The sequence below is a fragment of the Lonchura striata genome, chromosome 7 (assembly GCF_046129695.1).
Source record: "Lonchura striata isolate bLonStr1 chromosome 7, bLonStr1.mat, whole genome shotgun sequence".
Taxonomy (NCBI): Eukaryota; Metazoa; Chordata; class Aves; order Passeriformes; family Estrildidae; genus Lonchura; species Lonchura striata.
The window spans coordinates 20,434,187-20,454,313 of NC_134609.1; the positions used below are offsets into that span (position 1 = coordinate 20,434,187).

General features: G+C 44.2%; 1 protein-coding gene across 2 annotated transcripts in view; it reads right to left on the reverse strand.

The window, feature by feature from the left end:
* The window catches only part of NT5C2 (5'-nucleotidase, cytosolic II), a 59,589-nt gene extending 40,035 nt beyond the window's left edge, over positions 1-19,554 (reverse strand). Inside the window, exons 1-2 of one of the 2 annotated variants that reach the window (XM_021536323.2) lie at positions 19,486-19,554; positions 1,351-1,471 (exon numbers count right to left, since the gene is read on the reverse strand). In XM_021536323.2, the coding sequence (XP_021391998.1) occupies positions 1,351-1,454 (104 nt within the window). In that variant the 5' untranslated portion in view covers positions 1,455-1,471; positions 19,486-19,554. Of the gene's footprint in view, positions 1-1,350; positions 1,472-12,382; positions 12,583-19,485 lie in introns of those variants that run through there. The other variant, XM_021536324.3, reaches the window with a different exon arrangement.
* Between the last annotated feature and the right edge of the window lie 573 nt (positions 19,555-20,127).

Sequence of the window (20,127 nt, forward strand, 5' to 3'; positions counted from 1 at the left end):
TCACTCCGGCTTGACTTCCATCAATCTGAATCAGAAGTAACACAGCTGAAGTTTTAAATAAATTTATTACACAAAGGTAAACCTGTCAATGACTGCAACAAGGTGAAGATTTTTTTGACAGGGAATGGTATAAAATCCCTCTCTTATTACATGCTATATATAGTTACATTCTTTAAATGCTTCCATATTTGACAAATGAGCTGACAGAGAGATTCAAATAATGCCAGCACTTAAGACATATTGCTCAAACATATTCATTGGAAATTGGAAAGCTTCAGAAACGCATCACAGGATCCATCACTTAGCCCTGGACACTGCAACTTGCACAACCTGGCCAATCATATGATGCACTAAGGCGTTTTTCTCAAATTAGATTCCATTTGGAGAATCAAAAGATATCTAACACTTCCAAAACACTTCCCCAGAAATACCACCAATGTGAATCACACAAATGCAATGTGGCATTTAAGCATGAGGTTAAATGTTTCTTTTTCTACATGAGAAATACATTTCCCCTTCTGCTGAATATCCTCTCATCATCACACTGTATGACTTCTCAAAATAACAAAGCTAAACTTTGAAGATACACCTCCCACAAAGAGAATACTGACAATTACTAGATACTGTTGTTTTTAACTCTATAGCAGTCCAGACATCTGATCAGGATACAGACTTCATCCGTCTTTTATGCTCTATGCTTACAACCCTGAGAGCTGTGGACTAAATTCTTAGTTCAACCAAACCCCCAATGTGATCTTGTAAAAACAACCTAGTGGTTGCACTTTTATTCCCAAACTATAAACTAAGAGTCATAACATTCCTTTTATTTTGAACTCTATCTTCTTTACTTACTGTAATTGTTTTATAGCAGAGATGGAGTTAGGTATACCTAACAGTGAAAAGGCTGGGCCCTTGCCTAAGTGCTCCTGCATGCTCCTGTGGTCACACAGTTAATCACACTAGATGTAATTCTCAATTTCTGACCCCGTTTGATTTCCTTCTTATTCATATTTGTGCATTCCAGTGTCTAAGGCTCTGCTCTCCCAGTGTGCACTGCAGTAAATATTATAAAACCTCTGCCAATGATTATTTATTTATTTGAAAGCTTCTATCCAAAATCCGATTAATCTTTTGACTGCAATGAGAAGCATATCCTCTCTCGCTCTAGTACATGTATCTCGGCTGTTTGCAAACTCCTGCAGGCCAATACTGTGCCATCTTCTAAGCTCTCTTCTACCAACACTTCTGTGAAGAAGGTAAGAACAACCTTCCTGTTTTAATAACAAGTAAAAAAAAATCCCAAGAAATGTGGGATTTATGTTTCGTTTCGGAGCTTCACGGATGACTTACCGGTGGTAGGCTTCCCGGCGGTACTTTTTCAGAGCATGGCCATCCATGTTTGCAGGGAGATCTGCTGCATTCTGCAGTCGGTCGCTCCATGAGGTTGTCATCATCAAATGCTCACTTATTTCTGAAAGAGACAGAAAAGCTTGCTTAAGTTCAAGGTTTGTTTTGCCAGAAAGTTGTGTTTCCTAGTATGAAGGAACTCCTGTGCCACTCAGGAATTCTTGCAAAGTACCAAGTGGAATGACCTGAGTATGCAGGTCAAGTAAGACACTGCTCTTTGAGATGTTAAAACAGAGAGCTGGGAAGGCTGTTTTATATGGCTGCAAAGACATTCCTATCCATTGTGGCAAAACTGCATTTACAAACAGAGACCTTGTTTTCATTGCTGAAAAGGGGTATTTTTTGATGCTAGAGTTACCAATATGCATTAGCTGCAGGTGACAGAAAACCCTTAATACATGAGATAAATTCAGCAGTGTAAACCGTACAAGCCCCACTGGGACTGACCTTGCTGCTTTTACCACAGAGTGAAAACAAAGAGCCTTGTCCCTGGCCATTTGATCTCTAAGCAAAGACAAAGCTTCAAACTGATGCTAAATTAGCAGAAACAATTGGAAGGAAAGTAGAAAGATGATCCTTTGTCCTCTCCAGGTCAGACACATTCAGGCAGAGCAAGAACACACTGCAAACCTGTAACATGAGCAATGCAAATATTCACCAGAGGATCTTCACAAACATGAGCACCCCTTCTCAAGTGCTGGCTGTCACCACCAAACCACAGACAGTCCTTCTCATCAGGAGGGCTCTGCCATGAGGAAAGAGGGGCATCTTTCCTAATTTTGTTATTAGCACACTGGGGCAATCCTGCTCACCTGCTCCTCCAGCTAGACACGTGCTGCTGCATTCCCTGGCACCAGGTGGGGTTATGAAGCAGCCCCACGGCAGGTCAGTTCAGCTCACCAGTCCAAGTCCTCACCTATCAAAACCAACTGGCCAAAGGTGGGGAAAGGCTGAGTAGACCCCACTGGTCAGCTGAACCCAGGCTGAGCCCAGTTCAACCTGCCACAACACTGTCGTTGGAGTTGGTGGGGAGAACAGGGTGGGAGACACAATCCCCACTTATACAAAATTAGGTATTACATGAAACCACATTCTTGTGTAACCCACACAACTGCTGGACTGCAGGTCTTGGCTTGTTTGCTCTTCTTAAAAGAAACAAAAACACCCCCAAACTACATGGGTAATGATATAGCAACTATATCTGGACATCTCTAAAATATGAGTGCATTCATTTTACAGAAGAGAATTTAAAGATTCCAGCAAAGTAGAGAGCAGAGCAAGTACATAAACCAGTGCTAGAAGTCACAGCACTCTCAGTGTGATGTGCATGCTCCTCAAGGAAACGTGTGTAATTTCTTCATTTTAAACTCTATTAAAGAGCAACAGTTCCAATTGTCACAGCACTTCTTAGTATATTTACCTACTATCTGCTGGTCATAAACAGAGAGCAAACAGCTTGTCTGTAAAAAATACGTTCCTCCTCCTCCTCCAGCATTCTCCCAGTTACTATAACCAAGGTTTACAATGCATTTTCTGACACATCCTAAAGGTCACCAAATTCAGGCCCTGGCAGGCAGCCTAAGAGACCACATGCCATTGCTGAGTGAGAGCTCTCCCCCTGAATTCCCTGCCACACACCCAGGAGAGGAGGTCACCACAGCAAGAGGGTGACAGGCCATTCCAGCCAGCCACAACTTCCACAACAGGGCATGCAGGGAGAATCAGCTTCCAAAATAGCCCCAGCCACAGCCACCAAGGGCTTTGCAAGTAATTACCAGCTATCTATTTAAGCCGTGCCCAAAGGCAGACAGAAGGCAGCACAGGACACAGAAGTCAAGGCCCCTGAAGCACCGACCTGTTCCCATTTCACTGGGAAGGGAGGGCACTGCCTGCAGCAAGGCTCCCCAGGGACAGCAAGGGCTGCTCAGGAGAGGAGCAGCGCTCCTGCAAGGCTCACAGGCTCAGCCAAGGCATGCAGCAGAGCGAGTGATCTGGCAACACCCAACTCTGCCAACTACAGCAAGGGCTTGTGCTCTCCGAGGGTGGAAAAGCAGCTACCCCATGGACATTCCAAGATGGTCCAGATCATCACCACTTTGGTCTATTTTGAAGCTACTAGTCTAGAGCTCCAGATTTGGATCCAAGAGACACACTCATTGAAGGCCTCTAAAAGGCACATTAAAAAGCTCTGAAAAAACTGTTGCCTGGCTAGCCTTAGCACTGCTAGATAGCTCTGGGGATAGTCTTCCAAACAAGTCCAAATCCAAGCTTCCTGCTGTTTAGAAGGGGTACACCACTCTGCTTACCCAGCCAGACACTTAGCAGGATTCAAAGATTTACACCCACAGACTATACCAGAGACATCATGTTCTGCCACCCTCTTCCCATTTCTTCTGCTTCCCATCACCCCAACACCACACCAGATGCTGACACAGGTACTAAGCCAGGACTGCTTCAGAGGCCATGTATGCCAGGCAGCTGATAGTATAGACCGACAGTATCCTACAAAACACCCTAACATCCAGATGGCAGAAGAATTTTAGCAGGCTACCTTTATAATAGCCATTCTAATATAAGCCATTCTAATCAGTGAAGCAGTTTGAGCTCCCCTGGGATAAAACCCTCCTCTACAGTATGAGAAACCAGACAGCATCATTTCATGTGTGTTGGGATTAAAAAATCTGAGACTTGAGGAAACCACAAAAATCTGAGTTTCCATAATTAAGCTAAGAAGGCCTGAATTATTTTAATAATCCAGAAGTGTTTTGCTGTAGATGCAATCAACAGAGTTTGCAGGCAGAACAAGGTTTGTAGACAGAGGCAGTATCTTTTATTAGACCAACTGGCATGGCTGGAAAAATTAGACAGGCTCTTGGGTACACAAACTTGCATGTTTTCAAATTCTAAAGGTTCTTCTAACAAAAAATATTACTTCTACCTTCAGGCTTTGCCTTGATTTATTAAAATATTTCTTCTAATGTTCATACAGCATTAAGTAGCAAAAAATTATGCTGAAGGTTTCTATTACACGTACTCAAAGGCAGGCTTACAGCTTTGCAGGCTCCACTGACACTGTGACAACAGCTTGCTGCCCTGAAACAAAACAGTGACAACTGACAAAATATATTGTGAGGGACCTTCGCCATCTGAAAGTCTTACTCATGCAAAAAGCCTCAGAGACTTCACTGAAATTATTCTGTGCTTCAAAGGCATAAAAATCAGCCTGCTTGTGTGGGTAACAAACCTGGGACCTGGTCCCTGAATACAAATTCCCTCTTCCAAATAGAGAGAGAAAAATAAGAAGGACAGAATCACTCCATACACTTGTAAGCCACTGGAATAAATATCTAAGAGAGCAGGCAGACAGCCGGGCAGGATTCTCAACTCCAAGCAACTGAAATATGATGCATCTTTCTTTCGTTACAAATCTATTTTTGAAATCAATAATCTGTAAATAGCTTCACATAAAAATAGAAATCTTTTCATAGATAAAGCCTGTCAGAACACATCCCCATAATTTATTGCAAACATGCTCCTTGCTTGTGCTGTCTTAATTAAGCATCCGATAGCATTTATGGTATATGATTCCTTTTGAAAAGGTATTTAAATCTCAGCTGCAAAGCTTTGATACAGAGTTGTTGCTCAGCACATACGCTTTGGTCCAAAAGAATGTGCGATTTTTAGCATATATTTTGAGTTAAGTAAATTTGTCAGATTTTAGATTATTTAAAGTATTATCCATAGTGTATTTTTTTCAAATACTCATATAAATTAAATAAAATGTTCTGAAGCATTTTCCTTCAAGTTTTACTATAACTTTTTAAATCTTTCTCAGGCAGCAAATAGTTAGAAATTTCTGCACCTGATACTATCTGACATGTTCATACTAAATGCACTGACTGCCTCTCTTTTTTTCTGAGTTCAACTTGACACTTTGATGATGCAATGCCAAATCAGAGGCACACACACTAAAATGCAGAGATGAACAAAACTCACAAAACTCTGGTGACAATCCCACTATTTCCAGGATATCCTCCAAGAGCTTACACAGCCGAAAACAAAAGCATCCCTAACTGAGGCCAAGGCTGTAGCGTACTCGCACTGATTCACCGTGCACTACAGCTGCCTCTGCTCACATGTTCTGCCTCAAGAATCATTAATACCTTGGCAGCACAGCCCACGCACGTACGTGCACAGTGGAAAGGAGCAGAGAAGATCACCACACCCAAGGTTCTGTGCTCAGGAGCTGTGTCTAGTCGGAGCTGTGGGAGGACAGACGAGTCTTGTGACACCCTCGCCAAGCCTGGAGCAGCTCCTGGCTCCCCGCTGCAGCGCTGCTCCTTCTCTAAGTGCTTTGTGGGGTCTCAGCAAGGGAGGAGCAAACCATCCTAAAATCCCGAGGACTGCAAAAAGCAAAGGGAGCAGGAATAGGGTTGGCTTGTTCATGACTCACGTCGAATTCCTGGTCTGGGTCATGACAAAGCCTCACAAATAGGGCAGGGGAGGGGAAAAGCAACATTTTCTGCAGCTTAGGGGACTGTCCATGTAAGGGTCCAGGAGCATTCCACTCCCTCCACGGAGGGCAGAAGTAGCTTGCACCTTGATCAGGCTAGGCACTTGGGAGAGCAAGCACTGCAGGAGGTGAAATCCACTCAGGTTAGCATCCCACCTCCTGATCCTCTAGGATGGACAGCAAAAAGTGGCCAGGACTGTGTCATCCCCTCAATGGCACCTCCCAGTGCCACTGTGCAAGCAGGGGCTGGGCAGGCTCCTGGCCTCACCAGAAGTGCCATTCTCACACCTGCAATCCCAAAGCACCTCACCAGCTCCCATGCACGTAATACATTTAGGGGCAGCCAAAGTGCTGTCCCCATTTTGTCAGCTAGGGATAGCAAGGCACAGAGAAGGCAATAACACAGAGCAAGTGGGAAGCAAATGCAGAAGCACTAATTCCTCAGTCCCTGTGCTAAAAGTCAGCCTGAGTTCCTAGAGCTGTCAGCATGAATCACAGATACACTGCATGCTCCTAGCACAAATTCAAATTTCAATACTTAGCATCAACTGGGAGGCACAGAGAGGTCAGCCTGTACTTCTGCGTGACAGAAGCCACAGAGCAGCAGGCTTCTGATGGGCTCCAAGACACAGGGAATGCATGGATGCCAAATGATGCTCTGATTTTGCTCTAAATTGCAGCCCTACACACTGGCTATTAGTTCACATAGCTCCTTCCCTCTCCCCCACAGCCCTGGGATGACAATTCAAACCACTCTTGTATTTTACTGCCAACACTTCTGCTTGATGGCCAAAGGCAAACTGTTTCCAAAAGGTGTTTTTAATTAGAGATGCTTTCAGAAAACTGCTATGTCCATGACTTGAGAGATAAGCAGTGATGCTTGTAAATTATCTAAATCAGAAATCTGACTTTTTTTTTCCTCCCCTCCTTGTACCTAAACTTAAATTCTTCACTTGAAGATCTTCCACTTCTGTGTGGTTGCCTGACAGCAAGGCTTCACATTCATTATGGCAGGACAGGCAAAACACATCCTTCATATTAGAAAATTAAATTACTTCCAAGAGACACTTCAAGGAGTACTCTCACTTCACAGTAATTGAAGTTGGCTTTAAACAGGATAGTTCTGTATACTGATTACAGGGTATTAAAGAGGTAGAGGGCTGCTATGAAGAACCTGTTAAGGTTAACCACAGATGTGTAGTGAGCTTACAGGTGCCACTTGTGGTATCCAAAGATCCACTGGATTACATTAGATTGATAACACTCTCCTTGCTCCATGGATGATTACTAAACCTTGTAGCTCCAAGCCTATAATCTCTGACACTGGCTCTGACTCTTCCTACAGGAAGGGGGTAGTAGTTAACTCTTGGACACCACCATAGTGTTTCCATCATGAAGCTGCTTTTTCAAGAGTGTGCTTTCAGTGAAATTGGTAAAGCATTCCCAGTTATATATTCATTTGACTATGGTCTGACTGGTAGACAATGGTAATTCATGGACTATTTCTGAATGACTAAGATATAAGAAAAAAGAATTCTACTCATCCCATTTATTATGGGATTTGATCTAATTTCAGGCTGAATTTTATCTGTTTTAAAGCCAGATGCTAAAGTAATGTCTGCATATCAAATACATTGTAAAATATATTTAACAAAACCCTGCTTATTTTACATGGATTTTTAAATCAGAATTTTTCAACTGACAGCCCACAGAATGGCTGTGCATTTCCTAGAGCTCCAGGAATACTACAAGACCCCAATGCATTAGACACACTAAAACCCAGAAATACATTAATTTGTAATTTCTTCTCATGTCCATCCATTTCTATCCAAGGAATTCTATTCTTTCATGAATTCCAAGCAGCACTAGTTCATTAAAATATTTTAAGTTATTTAATTATCATCAATGTTATGGATGGTTAGAATAGAATTTGGAAAAATATGAAATCTGCAGTGCAACTCTGAGGAGCAAACCTCGAATCTGACCCTTTCTGAGTACCATGAGACCATCCATTCTCCTCATCTATCTGCAAATTAATTTAATGCCTTGAAACAGGAACTCCATTCTCCAGTGTAATAAGTGTATTTTCTACATTCCATATAGCTCGTGCTTCTCACTATCTCTTCCAGAACTACCATTTTAGTTATTTCCAATTTATTGCTTCTTACACAAAGAGTTTGTTAGGAGTAATATTATTTCTCCACTTCTCTAACTCTAGTGTGGCTCGTTCTCCCAGCACTAGAAAAAAAAGAAGGATCATACGTTAGGAATGTGAGACTTGGTCCAGAAGCACAAGAGCTATGTCACAGAGAAGAATTAGCAAACATGAGCTCTCAAAGAAATGCTGCAGCTGCAGGTCAAATACGATCCTTGGGTGTACAAGACTACCAAGCAGGACTCCATGTCTCTGTCTCTGACACAAACTCTGCTGGAAACTGTCTTCAGCTGGCTGTCCCCATTCAGAATGACACTGATTATACTGAGAAAGCAATAAAGCTGTGAGAGAAAGGCTCCAGTGAAAGGCTGCCAGTGTCCAAAGAGTAGCTCTGCAGGTGCATTTTCATTTCATTTTCCAATGAAAATGGTCTAGAAGCATTTGCACACAGGCAAGCAGCCTGAATGTGGAGGTTTCTCAGTCTATAGCAATGACAGAACAAGACCCCGTGACTGGAGCTAAATAAATCAACCAACACAAAAATATTAACAGAGAGGAGAGTTAGCTATGACACAACAAATTTCTGAAATCATCATCAGAGGGCTCTTAATGAAGTGTGTGGGTGCTTCAATCAGCCTTCTTTTTCCCACAGAGCCAAGAATTAATGCAGAAAAGTCAAATGGTCTGAGCTATACAGCAAATATACTCAGTGAAACTGAGTATCATGCCTCAGGAGACTCTTTCTCACCTTACACCCCAGTGCCTCAGTGGATATGAGGCTGAGGCACAACCAGTACTCAAAAGAAATCTCCAGAGAAGTGTTTTCACCTGGACAGAAGGTGAATGGATAAACAAAGGCTCTTCTGAGCCAACAGCAATATAAACCATGCACCCTGATGGCCCTGGGAAACTCCTCCCTGGGAAAAGGCCCTCAGCAGCCTGCAACAACCTCTGCCACAGAGGTTCTCAAACTGCTGAAAAACTGAGCACCTGCCAAAGGCAAGCATGGACCTGGCTACGAAGATGTTCTCACTGCCTTTTGTTTCCAGCTGTTAAATTCCAGCAAGAAACATATAACATAATTCAAATACTTTACTCACATTGTTTTTCCCATAAGCAATTGCTCTAGTTGCTCAGTCTTGGAAGATTTAAAATGAGAGATTAATTTGATCCCTTTGCTGTAATATAGCTCACCCTACAGAAACTATTTCTAGTATATTTATTTTAAAATATTTATCAGAGTTTCCATATATTTGATTTAGCTGAAAAATTGGGCAGTAAACTTTGATGTTAATACCCACCACAACAGGAATTCAATGTTTGAATAATACCTGCAAATACTTTATTTGTTACACAGATGAAGTCTGACAGCGTGCCAGCCAAGCTGTAGGTTAACATAAAGATCACAAAAGGCAGAAATGTCAGCATGGAAGTATACACACTGAGTTCTGCAAATCAGAAAGGGAAGTCACGATAATTTTTTTTTATTCTAACTCTTTTTTTTTTTTTTACATCAGAACAATGTGCTGGCAAGAATAGACAAATGTAATCCCTGGTACTCAGCAGACAGAGTACTGCTCCCCATTCTCAAAGGAAACTGCCAATTCCTCTTCCCTTGTCACCCCTAAGCAGCACCACTGATGTTCAGCCTGTTCAAGGGTCTATTCCCAACTCAGGACAGCTGAACACCGTGTGAGTCACAGTTCCCAAAGGGAAGAACAAGATGAGACGTGCCCTCCCCAGGGAGAGAACTGGGAAGCCATCCTGCCACATACCAATTTCAAACCTAGGGGCAACTGCCACTCTAACCTGCTATTAAGGATTATGCAACAGTACCTCTTTTGGCAGCAGATCAGAGTGTTTCAAAACAATGATGCTTTTCATTAGATTCCACTGCGTTTTGGGAAGCAAATGCAGATGCAACAGGCCTTTCCAGAAGCATGGTAGCAACTGACCAAGTATTTGAGATGCACAACTGGGCTCAGTGGCACAGCCATTCCGAGAGCATGCAACCAGGACAGCTTGGATAATGCAAACAAGCCAAAAGATCACCTAGATCATTTTTATTGTCTTTCCTTACTGACTGAGCTTACTGGTAAAAAAACCCTCGTCTCTGAAGATCACATCCATTCTTCATTAATATTTTAAGGGAAGAAACTTCATTCTAGATTTTTTCAAGTCTTGAAAAAGAAGGACTTGAACTCTCTTCCATGCAGGATGGGCCCTCTCTACACATTTATGGGTTATACAAATAGATGTCACAGCAGAATCAGCATCTGAACCATCTCTGCAGGCTGGAATATCTCACATCTCCCTCCAGCCTCGGCAGAAAGGTTTTCCTGCTCAGCCCCAGTGAGGAAAGCCAATTGACTGCTCAGCCTGAGTCCCAGGGCTCTAGACACAACACTCGCCAAGGGACACGCTGCTGAGTAAAGAGCTGGGGAACACTGGCTCCTCCTTCATTAAAAAAAGGGATTGAAAATAAACATTGAGATCAACAGCTGAAAACAATCCAATAATTCTGAGAATTGCTCTGTCAAAACCAGTGAGAACTTTATTTCCCTGCTAAGAATTTTCTTTTCCAGTGCCATTCCCTTCTCCTCCTAGCTTAAGGAAAAAGCTGACCATATGCTCATATATTAACCTGGTCTCTCTTCTTTTTGAGAACTTACCCAACAGCAAGAGACAGATCTTTGACAAATAAACCCATCTTTCAAAAAACCAGATGACTATGGAACTATGCCAGACATAGAATAGTACCCAGCAAAGCCAGGGACTTCATACACAAAACTCAGCCAATTTTCAACTTGCTATTTGTTCACAAAACCCAAACCAAAGTAATTAAGTGCTCAGCTATAAAGGGCACTGTGAAAATAAATACAGAGATCATTTAGTAAGAAGGATCCTGATTCTCTGTTATCCTAACATAGAAGGCTCCAGACATATACTAGCCTAATTTACTAGCCTGTAAGATTATGGGCTTCCTTTTTTCATCCATAATAATGGCTACCCACCTCCCTTCCTTGAGGTTGATCCAGCTTTTCAGAGGAGCACAACCTGTGTGCAGGCTCAGCTCATCGAAATCAACCCTGGGCTGCCTCTCATACTCTCCTGAAGTGCTCACAAATGCCAGAAATACAACTTCCTCCTGCTGTGTTCCTCTGAGTTCAGTACCTACAGGTACCCCTGCCCTGCAACCTGCACCACACAAAGTCCTCTTTCTCCCCAAATCAGAGGCTGGCTGGTACCTAGCACTCACCATGGAGATCACAAAGGCAAGTGCCCACAACCAACCTATCCTGCACTCTGCTCTCAGCAGGCAGTGGCTCCCTGCTGATGTGAAACAAGACACACAGACCTACCAACTGAGCAAGCACAAGGATGGAACATCAGGGAACCTGAACACTGCACAGTGTTTTGAAGTGCTCTTACTGTGTGAAGTTCCCCCCATCCCATAAGGAGAACAATTCATTACTTTTCTGACCTGTTTTTCTAATCAGAGGCAAATATAGTAATTATAGTCTGCCTGATTACAAGTGAAATTACAAATCTGTCCTAAGGGCACAATACTGTCCCCATCTAGATGTTATCAGCCCCCAAATCTCATTTAATCTTAACAGATGTGTAGTACCAAGGCACCACTGCAGGAAACTCTACAAGTAAATTAATTTCACAAATACTTTCTTTGCAGTATACACAAGCTCTTCCAAAAGACTGTTAATTTGTACAGCTTTTGTTAGGCATCCTATGTGACTAAATTAATCAGTAAAATAACTGAACATCTATGATGACTTTGAGCTCTTGCTAGGTTTCTGGTTTCTCTTTGATAACCTAACTGACTCTTCAGCTTTATCAAGTGATCCAAACATTAAACCGTTTTCCAACTGAATCAACATCTTTTCTTTGGAAACTTCTTACTATCTGTCCAAGCAAAACACAAACCACTATGTTAATTTGGGGAAACAGTCATATTTCCATGGGCCATTCAGTTCCCTAGGTTTTAGTATTAAAACAATCCCGCTGACACAGGATCTTGTTCCCTGGCAGGAGCAGAGGAGGACTCAGAGTGTTGTCTCTGCATTTGTCTCAGCATAAGCAGTTCTCAGAAGAAACACAATGAAGTGACAGATCTACTACATCAGCTGCAAACTGGAAGAAACCTGCCAACCTGAAAGGTGAGAGAAAATTAACAAACAACTAAGAAGGCATCATCAGCACATCCCTGTTATACCAAACCTGAGCTGAGAGTTCCCAGCACTGAACCTTCCCTCTGGCCAGGACTTCTCTCTTCAGGGAATCTCAAGTACCTTGTCGACTTAGACTTGCAGATGGATTCAACAGCACAGTCTTGTCCTGCTGCAGAGGAGCAAACAGCTTGGATCCCCTGGGTTTTGAGATACCTTTAAAAACATCTGTCCATAGCAGAGCAAAATGAAAGCCCTGATTCACCCAGGACTTCTTTTTCAGCGTGTTACCTGACCTACTGTAGCCACTAAAAAAAAGAGCTGACCACACGCCCAGCCAGCACAAAGCCTCCTGGGCAGCCACAGAAATGCCTCCTCCTAATTGCTTTCAAATCAGCAAATGAAAAACTCCCAGCCTTGCTTTGAGCGTCACAACATGGGAACACAGATCTCCACATGTTCTAACCTTTCCAATATTTGTTCCTGACCCCACCAGCACACATTGATTTATGAGGCCTCACAGTGCATTTTATTGCTGTCTTTGTTAATATCTACTCTCTACAAGTCTGTGAAGAAAAATGAGTGGTAGATTAGTAAAACACTGTTAGTTTTTCATCATCTGTACCCTCCTGATTGCTCAAGTTTAGCAAGCAGAGTATTTTGGCCTTGACTCATAAAACTGGCAGTACAATATTGAAAGAGAAGTTAAAACATGTGTAAAACAAGAGGTTAAGAACCTACCTAATCTCTTATCACACGAAAAAGAAAAAAAACGAAAGGTTAGACTGCAAATGTGTTTCTATCTAACTCCTACAAAGGCTACAGTGTTATTTTGATCAGACATGAAAAAGTCCCCAAATTATTGAAGGCTATAGATGGACACTCCATTTTGGATCACAGCAAGTAAAACTATTTCCAATTTTTTTTTTAACAAAGGTAATCGATGAGGAAATACAGCATCCCCAAAGACTGAAAGACTCAAATAGGCTGTCTTGCTGACCTGCCCTTAAACATCACTGATGCACTGACTGATAATTGCAGCATGAAGCGGAAAATTAAATATGACTCCTGCCTCAGTTTCCAAACAGCAGAACTAACAGATGATTTACCAGTCTGGCTTGCCTCTATGCTAAATTCCTCTTTCCAGCTTCACTCAGCCACTGGCATTCAATGATGAGAAAGCTACAGGAACTGAACTGGAAGAGCAGTTTCCAGGGTCAGTCTCAAGTTAACTGATGCTCAGAACACCTGCAATTTATGGTCAACTGATCAGTTTTTTTCTTTAGGTAATGAACTCATTCTGACCTAAAAGAACACACTGAGAGTAACATGAGATTAACACTAGGAACTGAACAAGCAATAAAAGAGAAACAATTATGTAGCTACTATGGGCATTTGTTCTTAAAAGCTCTCAGGGAATACTGCATAGGGTGTCAGAAAGGACATGATTTAAGCAGGACATTTGGGACCAAATTTCACAGCCCTTTCCTTGACTTCAAAGGCCACATACATCTTTGCATAGTCTTGAAATGGAATTGCTTTTTAACATCCAAAAATATCAGAGAGAAACATTTGAAATACCTTTGCCAATATGTTCAGCTATTCCTAGGGGGGAAAAAAAAAGGTATCTTGGAGACAGAGAAAGCAAACAAAATCAACATTAAAAGATGATTTATTTTTGATTGCAACTGTTCTATTTACTGACTTCCAAAATTACCTATGCTGCCTGCCCTTTGCAAGCACTTATTCTTAGATGTTGTTATTGGTAATTGCCGTGTTATGATTACAAAGCTCTGGCATAAACCTCAGGACCTCTTTTGGTTTTCTGAGAGCAGAATATTCACATGCTCCTCTCTGACCTCGTGTTGCTAATTATTCACTGTGCATGCCTATATGTAACTCACCACCAACTGAATCAACCCAAACACCAGCTAGTCTAGAGAACTCTGTGTGCTTTATGCTAAACCATGTTCAGTCTTCTGAATTTACCTTCCTTTCCAGGTGACTTTACAAACTGACTACAAAGTTTCTCTTGTTATACATCATGGCCAGGCACACTGCATTTGATGCAAATGCCAAGAGGAGTACAGTCCAAGTAGTAAAGTATGAGCTGATTCAGTAAAGTATGAACTGATTCCCATCCACAGCTAACATTCTCCAAAGGAGGTAAGGAATACTGATTTTAGCAGCAAACACTGCCTGAACAGTGCAGCTAAATGCTTCCTCCTGACCCCAATGGATGCAGCTGGGATGCAGCTGTTCCTACCACAGCAGTGCAGCTGCTGCCAGGGAAAAGGCAGCAGCTTGCACAAGACGGGGACAACCCACCGAGAAGGTCTCACAATCCATATCTGGCCACCACAACTGCCAAAACTGGACCGCCCCAGCTGGAAAATATTTTGGGAAACTGTACCTTCTGGAAGATTCAGTGAGAAGTTGCTTCCTGAAAATCCAGCAAGAATGTATCTTAAGAGTTTTATCTATTATGTCAACAGGGTCAAAGCCAGCTAATCTAAAGGCCTGCTCTTAAATACACAGTGGAAAACCACTCTAACTCAGAGCCTCCTGCAGAAATACGTACAGGAAATTTGCTTTATCCCTTCCTCTGAACCAACTCTGCCAAGCAAGGTTCAATGGTAATCTTGTAGTAAGCACATAAGCAAAATAGCAAGTCTTTGAAAATATCTGAAACATAGCTAGGAGCTGTGAATACTTTATAACTAAATTAAGCTAAGTTTGGACCACATAATGACTTCAAGGAGTTTTTGTTTTTAAATAAATCACTTGTGGTGAAAAGAGCTGGAATGGCAGTTATAGCAACGACCACAACTGCCTTCTTATTTACAGGCTGGGTACAACATGAGCCGCACTAGAGTACATTGTTCCTGCACATCTGTTTCTACTAACTTCACTTTGGATCTACCTTCCACTCTCAGAAGAATCACATCTCCTTGGACCCCCTTTCCTCTTCCATCCACCTACAGGAGCTCTGCCCACACATTTTTCAGTTTCAAAAGAGATGCCAGCAGGTTTTAGTTCCAGCGTCATTTCTATAGGTGTCTCATTACTGTGGCTCCTGCTCTCCACAGCTGATGGGCTCACACTTTTGCAGAACTTCAGTCAGTTTGAGTTGGTATGATGCACAGGGTAAGAACCCACTTGTTTTCTTCCTTGGTTGTTCAGAGAAGCTTGTAGATGACCACAGTGGGGTCTCCAACCTCCCCAGTTTAGTCAGAACGGTGTCTCTAGTGAAACCACCAAAAAAGGCTGACTGTGCTGATAAATCCCACAGCAGGTATTCATGCCCAGAGGATAAGTTAAGATCGCCAGCAAACTGCAAGTTTAAGCTCTACCATACTGTACCAGACTTGAAAAAGTGACAGGACTTAAGAGGTCTGGCACAGAGCCACTCACTGCTACTATGTCTGGGGACCCACTTGTCCAGGAAATAAGAGCAAATCTGCTTTTGACTTTATAGTACAGTGCACACGCTGTTACACATTCAGGTAATAACAGACTGCCATGGGATTTTTAGGCTGAATTACTCAGGTTCCCTCCTCGATCTCATACTGCCATATAAAAGAATGTATTTCTCCTAATATGGAGATTTGTTTCTCCTAATGTCGGATACAGGCAGGTCTCCCCAGCACCTTTTTAGCCCTGCAAATACGTGCATGAGACTTAGTAACTACATTTATACAGGCAGGTCTAGATTATCAACTGTTTACAGTGGCTACCTTAAAGACCAATGCAATTTTTTCCAGATGTTGCTTAAGGTCTGTTTACCATACATAAAGTTCTAGCAATTATATATGCTGGATTTTCTCTGCAGTTGTTTTAAAGAAGCAGACTCATGTTATACATGTGATCTCTGTGTAGAGTGCACAGTCCCAGGTTTTAGGAACCATTCCAGTTAATAAGTCATAATGATTAAAAAACAAAATACTGCTCATTGCTACAAGCATCATAATCACAACACATACTAATTTCTTTAATAGCACAAAACAGACCTTTTAAAATAGGAAATATTTATATCAATGTGCTCTTCAAAGATACTCATAAAGAATAAGATTCAGCACGGAATAGCCAACTCTTGAAGACCTGGACTGTGGCCATTTCAAATAACAACTGAAATTCTATTTGTGCTGCTGACACTAAATAAATGAAATTTTAAAAGTAGATGCAGTACAGACAGTAAGTGAGGAATTCTCATGCACTGACTTGGAAACATCTCTTCCCAAATATATTCCAAAGAGCCAGGCAAGGCTTCCCCTCCTGGGCACATTCTGTTCTGTTTTCTCTCTTATTATTCTCCCTGCTGAAGAAGCCACAGCTGTTTTCTGTCAGGACACCCAGTGTTTGTGGGCCACCCCCAGGCAGGGACCTGTGCAGAGCAGGCGCTGTGAGCTCATCCCAAGGCACGTCACTCGGGCTGTGCCCTGCTGGGTACAGCACTGTCCTCAGTTTCCCTTGGGAGAGCTGCAGTGCCCTGCTCTCCTCGTGGCTTTACACTGGTTGGCATGGAAGTATTTCTTAACCTAAGGTGATTACTTACTGAGGTGTTCTTTCAAAGGAGCAGAGACAAGGCACAGGCCTGCAGAACAGCGAGCCAGTTCCTATGACAACTTTCCACTGCAGCCTGGCTGGAGACCATTAATCCACTTTCCCCAGGCCAAGCAGCTTCTCCGTGGTAACGCTGCTTCGTGTAGGATTGTCACCAGTGCCCAAGCAATGGCAAATGCCATGGTACTGAACCACCCAGACTCCACAGCACTCCCTAATTCGAAATGCCCGCAAAACTATGGGTTTCACTGAGTGCAACTGCATGAACTGCAATTCTGTCTCTTGCTCAAGATTTTCAGGGAAGAGCTGTGGTCAGCCCTTCTTCCTGCACCTCCTCGCACATCGGTATCTTCAATTCCTGCAGGATTCAAAGGCTGCAGACCCTCTCAGCTTGTCCTGGAGCACCAGACCTGCTCTGCAGCCAGCCTGCGCCATCCCCAGATAACAGCTCACTGCAACGGCTCACCCACCCACCTATCACTTTTCAACAAGCATTATTTTATTAAGTTGAACTGCAAGAGTTATGATGTGATTAAATAAAGCTATCTGTTTTTTCAATAAGCATAATTTAAACACCATATTCTAAGAGTTTGCTTCCCTTCCAATGCAAAAATAATATACTTGTGTATTTTTGAACACTCTTTTCAGTGTTTCCCAAAAAGCACAATACCCCAATGTTTACCAGAAAACACCAGACTAAGCTTTCTGTTTAAAAAAATATCTCCTGAAAGTTAAAAAAAGTCTAGGATAAATATTTCTAGTGATTTTAAGAAGGGTCTATTAGCTTTCTCTTCAAGTTATATTCGGAATGAAACATGACAAGGAGTGACAGTTCTAGGGGGATAATATTATCATCATCATTACGATGATTAAAAACTGCCTACAAACTGGAAATTTGCCTGGGAAACTTTCAGCCTGCATCTGATTTTCGCTAGCGTATACCCTAGAATCATCGTATAACATTACTGCTACCAGTGCAAATATACTAACAGGCTGCTAATTTCAAACCTCAGCTGAAAACAACTCTCCCATTCTTACAGCTTTTCTCCCCATTTCTCTCTGCAATTGTACTTAATTCAATGGAGCATTCTGAACGCAGTTCGGTGGTGCATTTGCCATACAATTTGTTTGAATGACGCTGTACAGAGTAAAGGTTGTATTGTGCTATATAATGAAACCACGTCTATGCTTGAACAAACCCCAACTGCTGTTAATCAAACCAGCAGGTTCCTGAACGATCTTTTGGACTCTGGACTAATGGCAATAGATTATTTTAAATAGCGGTTCCACTCTAAAATATGTTTAGGTTGACACGGGCTGACAGAGACAGTGACAGACCTCCTGAGCTAAGCTGATTGATTTGCATGTAAAACGCTGGGGTTTTTGCTCAGTGCTGGAACTACAAATTCAGCACTTGAACCGAAGATCAAAATGCAGTTCTGCGTTTTCTTTCTGGTTTTCAGTCACACCACTCAGCACCTGAAAGGACCTAGAAATCTTCATATTTTCAGTTCAATCATTAATGACAAATGAATATTTGGATCAATACATTTCAGTTGGTGACAGTGTTACTCTAAACTGACAGGGAGACATTTCTAAGTGACTACTTAGAAAGCATTTTGCAATCTTTGATGTTCAAACAATAAATCTTAGAGAGCTAAAAAAAAATATTTCAGAACATGAGTGATTATGGCTTAGGAGGAAATGTTCTCAAGACCACGTCAAAGAGGAGCCTTAGCATCCAGCTTGGCAGCCTTTAGAAACACTAGCAAGGGAATAAACTTGAGTGTTTCATAATCTCAGTGGTTCCAGGAATTTTCTAAACTGCCTGCGCTACAAGAAGCAGTACTGTGGTATAAAGTAATCTGGTCTATCAGAGAACCAGTGTAAGTTCGTTTCCATCATACATTTTGCAACATTATTTTTGGCATGCCAGGAGGGATTAAAAAAAAAAAAAAAGAGTAAGCAAAATGCGAGGAAAGCAACCTTGCACTGGTTTGTTTTATTTATTTATTTACTCGGTGCCTCGCTCCTGGGTTGGGGTTATCAGCTCCAGCCGGGCAGAGCCGGACTGCCAAGCGCCGCTCGAACGGAACGCGGCGGGAGCGGTGGCCCGAGCCCGCCCCGAGCCGAGCCCGCCCCGAGCCGAGCCCCCGGGACCGCGCCGCTCCCGCCGCGCCCCGGGACGCGGCACCGCCGCCGGGCCGCCGCCGCCCCGGGGACCTGCGGGCGGGAAGGCGCCGCCGGGACCCTCCGGTCCACGTGGGGCGGAAGGAAAGCGGAAACCAAGCACCGGGTGCCGGCCCCGGCCCTGCTCACACACACCGCGCCGGGGGCTCGGGCGGCGGAGCGGGCACGGAACGCCGCCCTGCCGCGGGCGGCGGCAGCTCGGGGGGCTGAGGCACGGCCGGGGGCTGCCGTGCCCGGGGCGGGACGGGGCGGCGGCGGCGGCCGGGGCGGGGCGGAGCAGCGGCGGGCGCTGCCCCGGGGGTCTCCCCGCGCCGCCCCGCCCGCGGGCTCCGCGCCCCCCTGCCCGGGGCGCGCTCCCGAGGGGGGGGGGCGCTGCCTCCCCCGCCGCCCGCCACAGCGGCCCCCGGCGCGCTCCCGCCCCGCGCGCGCGCTCCCGCTCCGCACCCGCCGCGCGCGCCCGCGGCCGCTCTCACCTCGCGCCGCGCTCGGGTGGAACTGCCCCGCACCAACTGCCGCAGCGCCCGCGCCGCCCGCACTGCGCAGGCGCCGCCCGCGCCCCGCCCCGGCCGCGGCAGGGAGCGCGGGCAGTGTGCGCGCCGCGCGCCGGCCGCACGGCCCAGGGAGCGTCGGCAAAGTGCCGCACCGCGCCGGCCGCGGGGACCGAGCGAGGGCGCTGCGCAGAGCGCGCTCCGACAGGGGCCTCTGCTGCGCGCCTTAACGCCTCGAAGCCGGTGCCAGAGGATGCTGCCAGGCTCTTTTCAGTGGTGCCCGGCGACACGATGAGGAGCGATGGCCATAAACTAAACCATAGGAAGTTGCACCTCAGCATGAGTCACAGACTCGTGGAATGGATCAGGGTGGAAGGGACCACAGTGCATTGTCTGGTCCAGCCTCCCACCCAAGCAGAGTTATCCTAGAGGACGTGGCAAGGATTGCATACAGATGGTTCTTGACGATTCAGTGAGGATCTCCAGTGAGGGAGACTCCACATCCTCTCTGCTCACGCTGTACAGTGCGTGTTCATCCACACTGCACACAAGTTCTTCCTCATGTTCAGGTGGAACTTCTGTGCATCCTCTTCTGCCCACTGCCTCTTGTCCTGTTGCCCAATACCA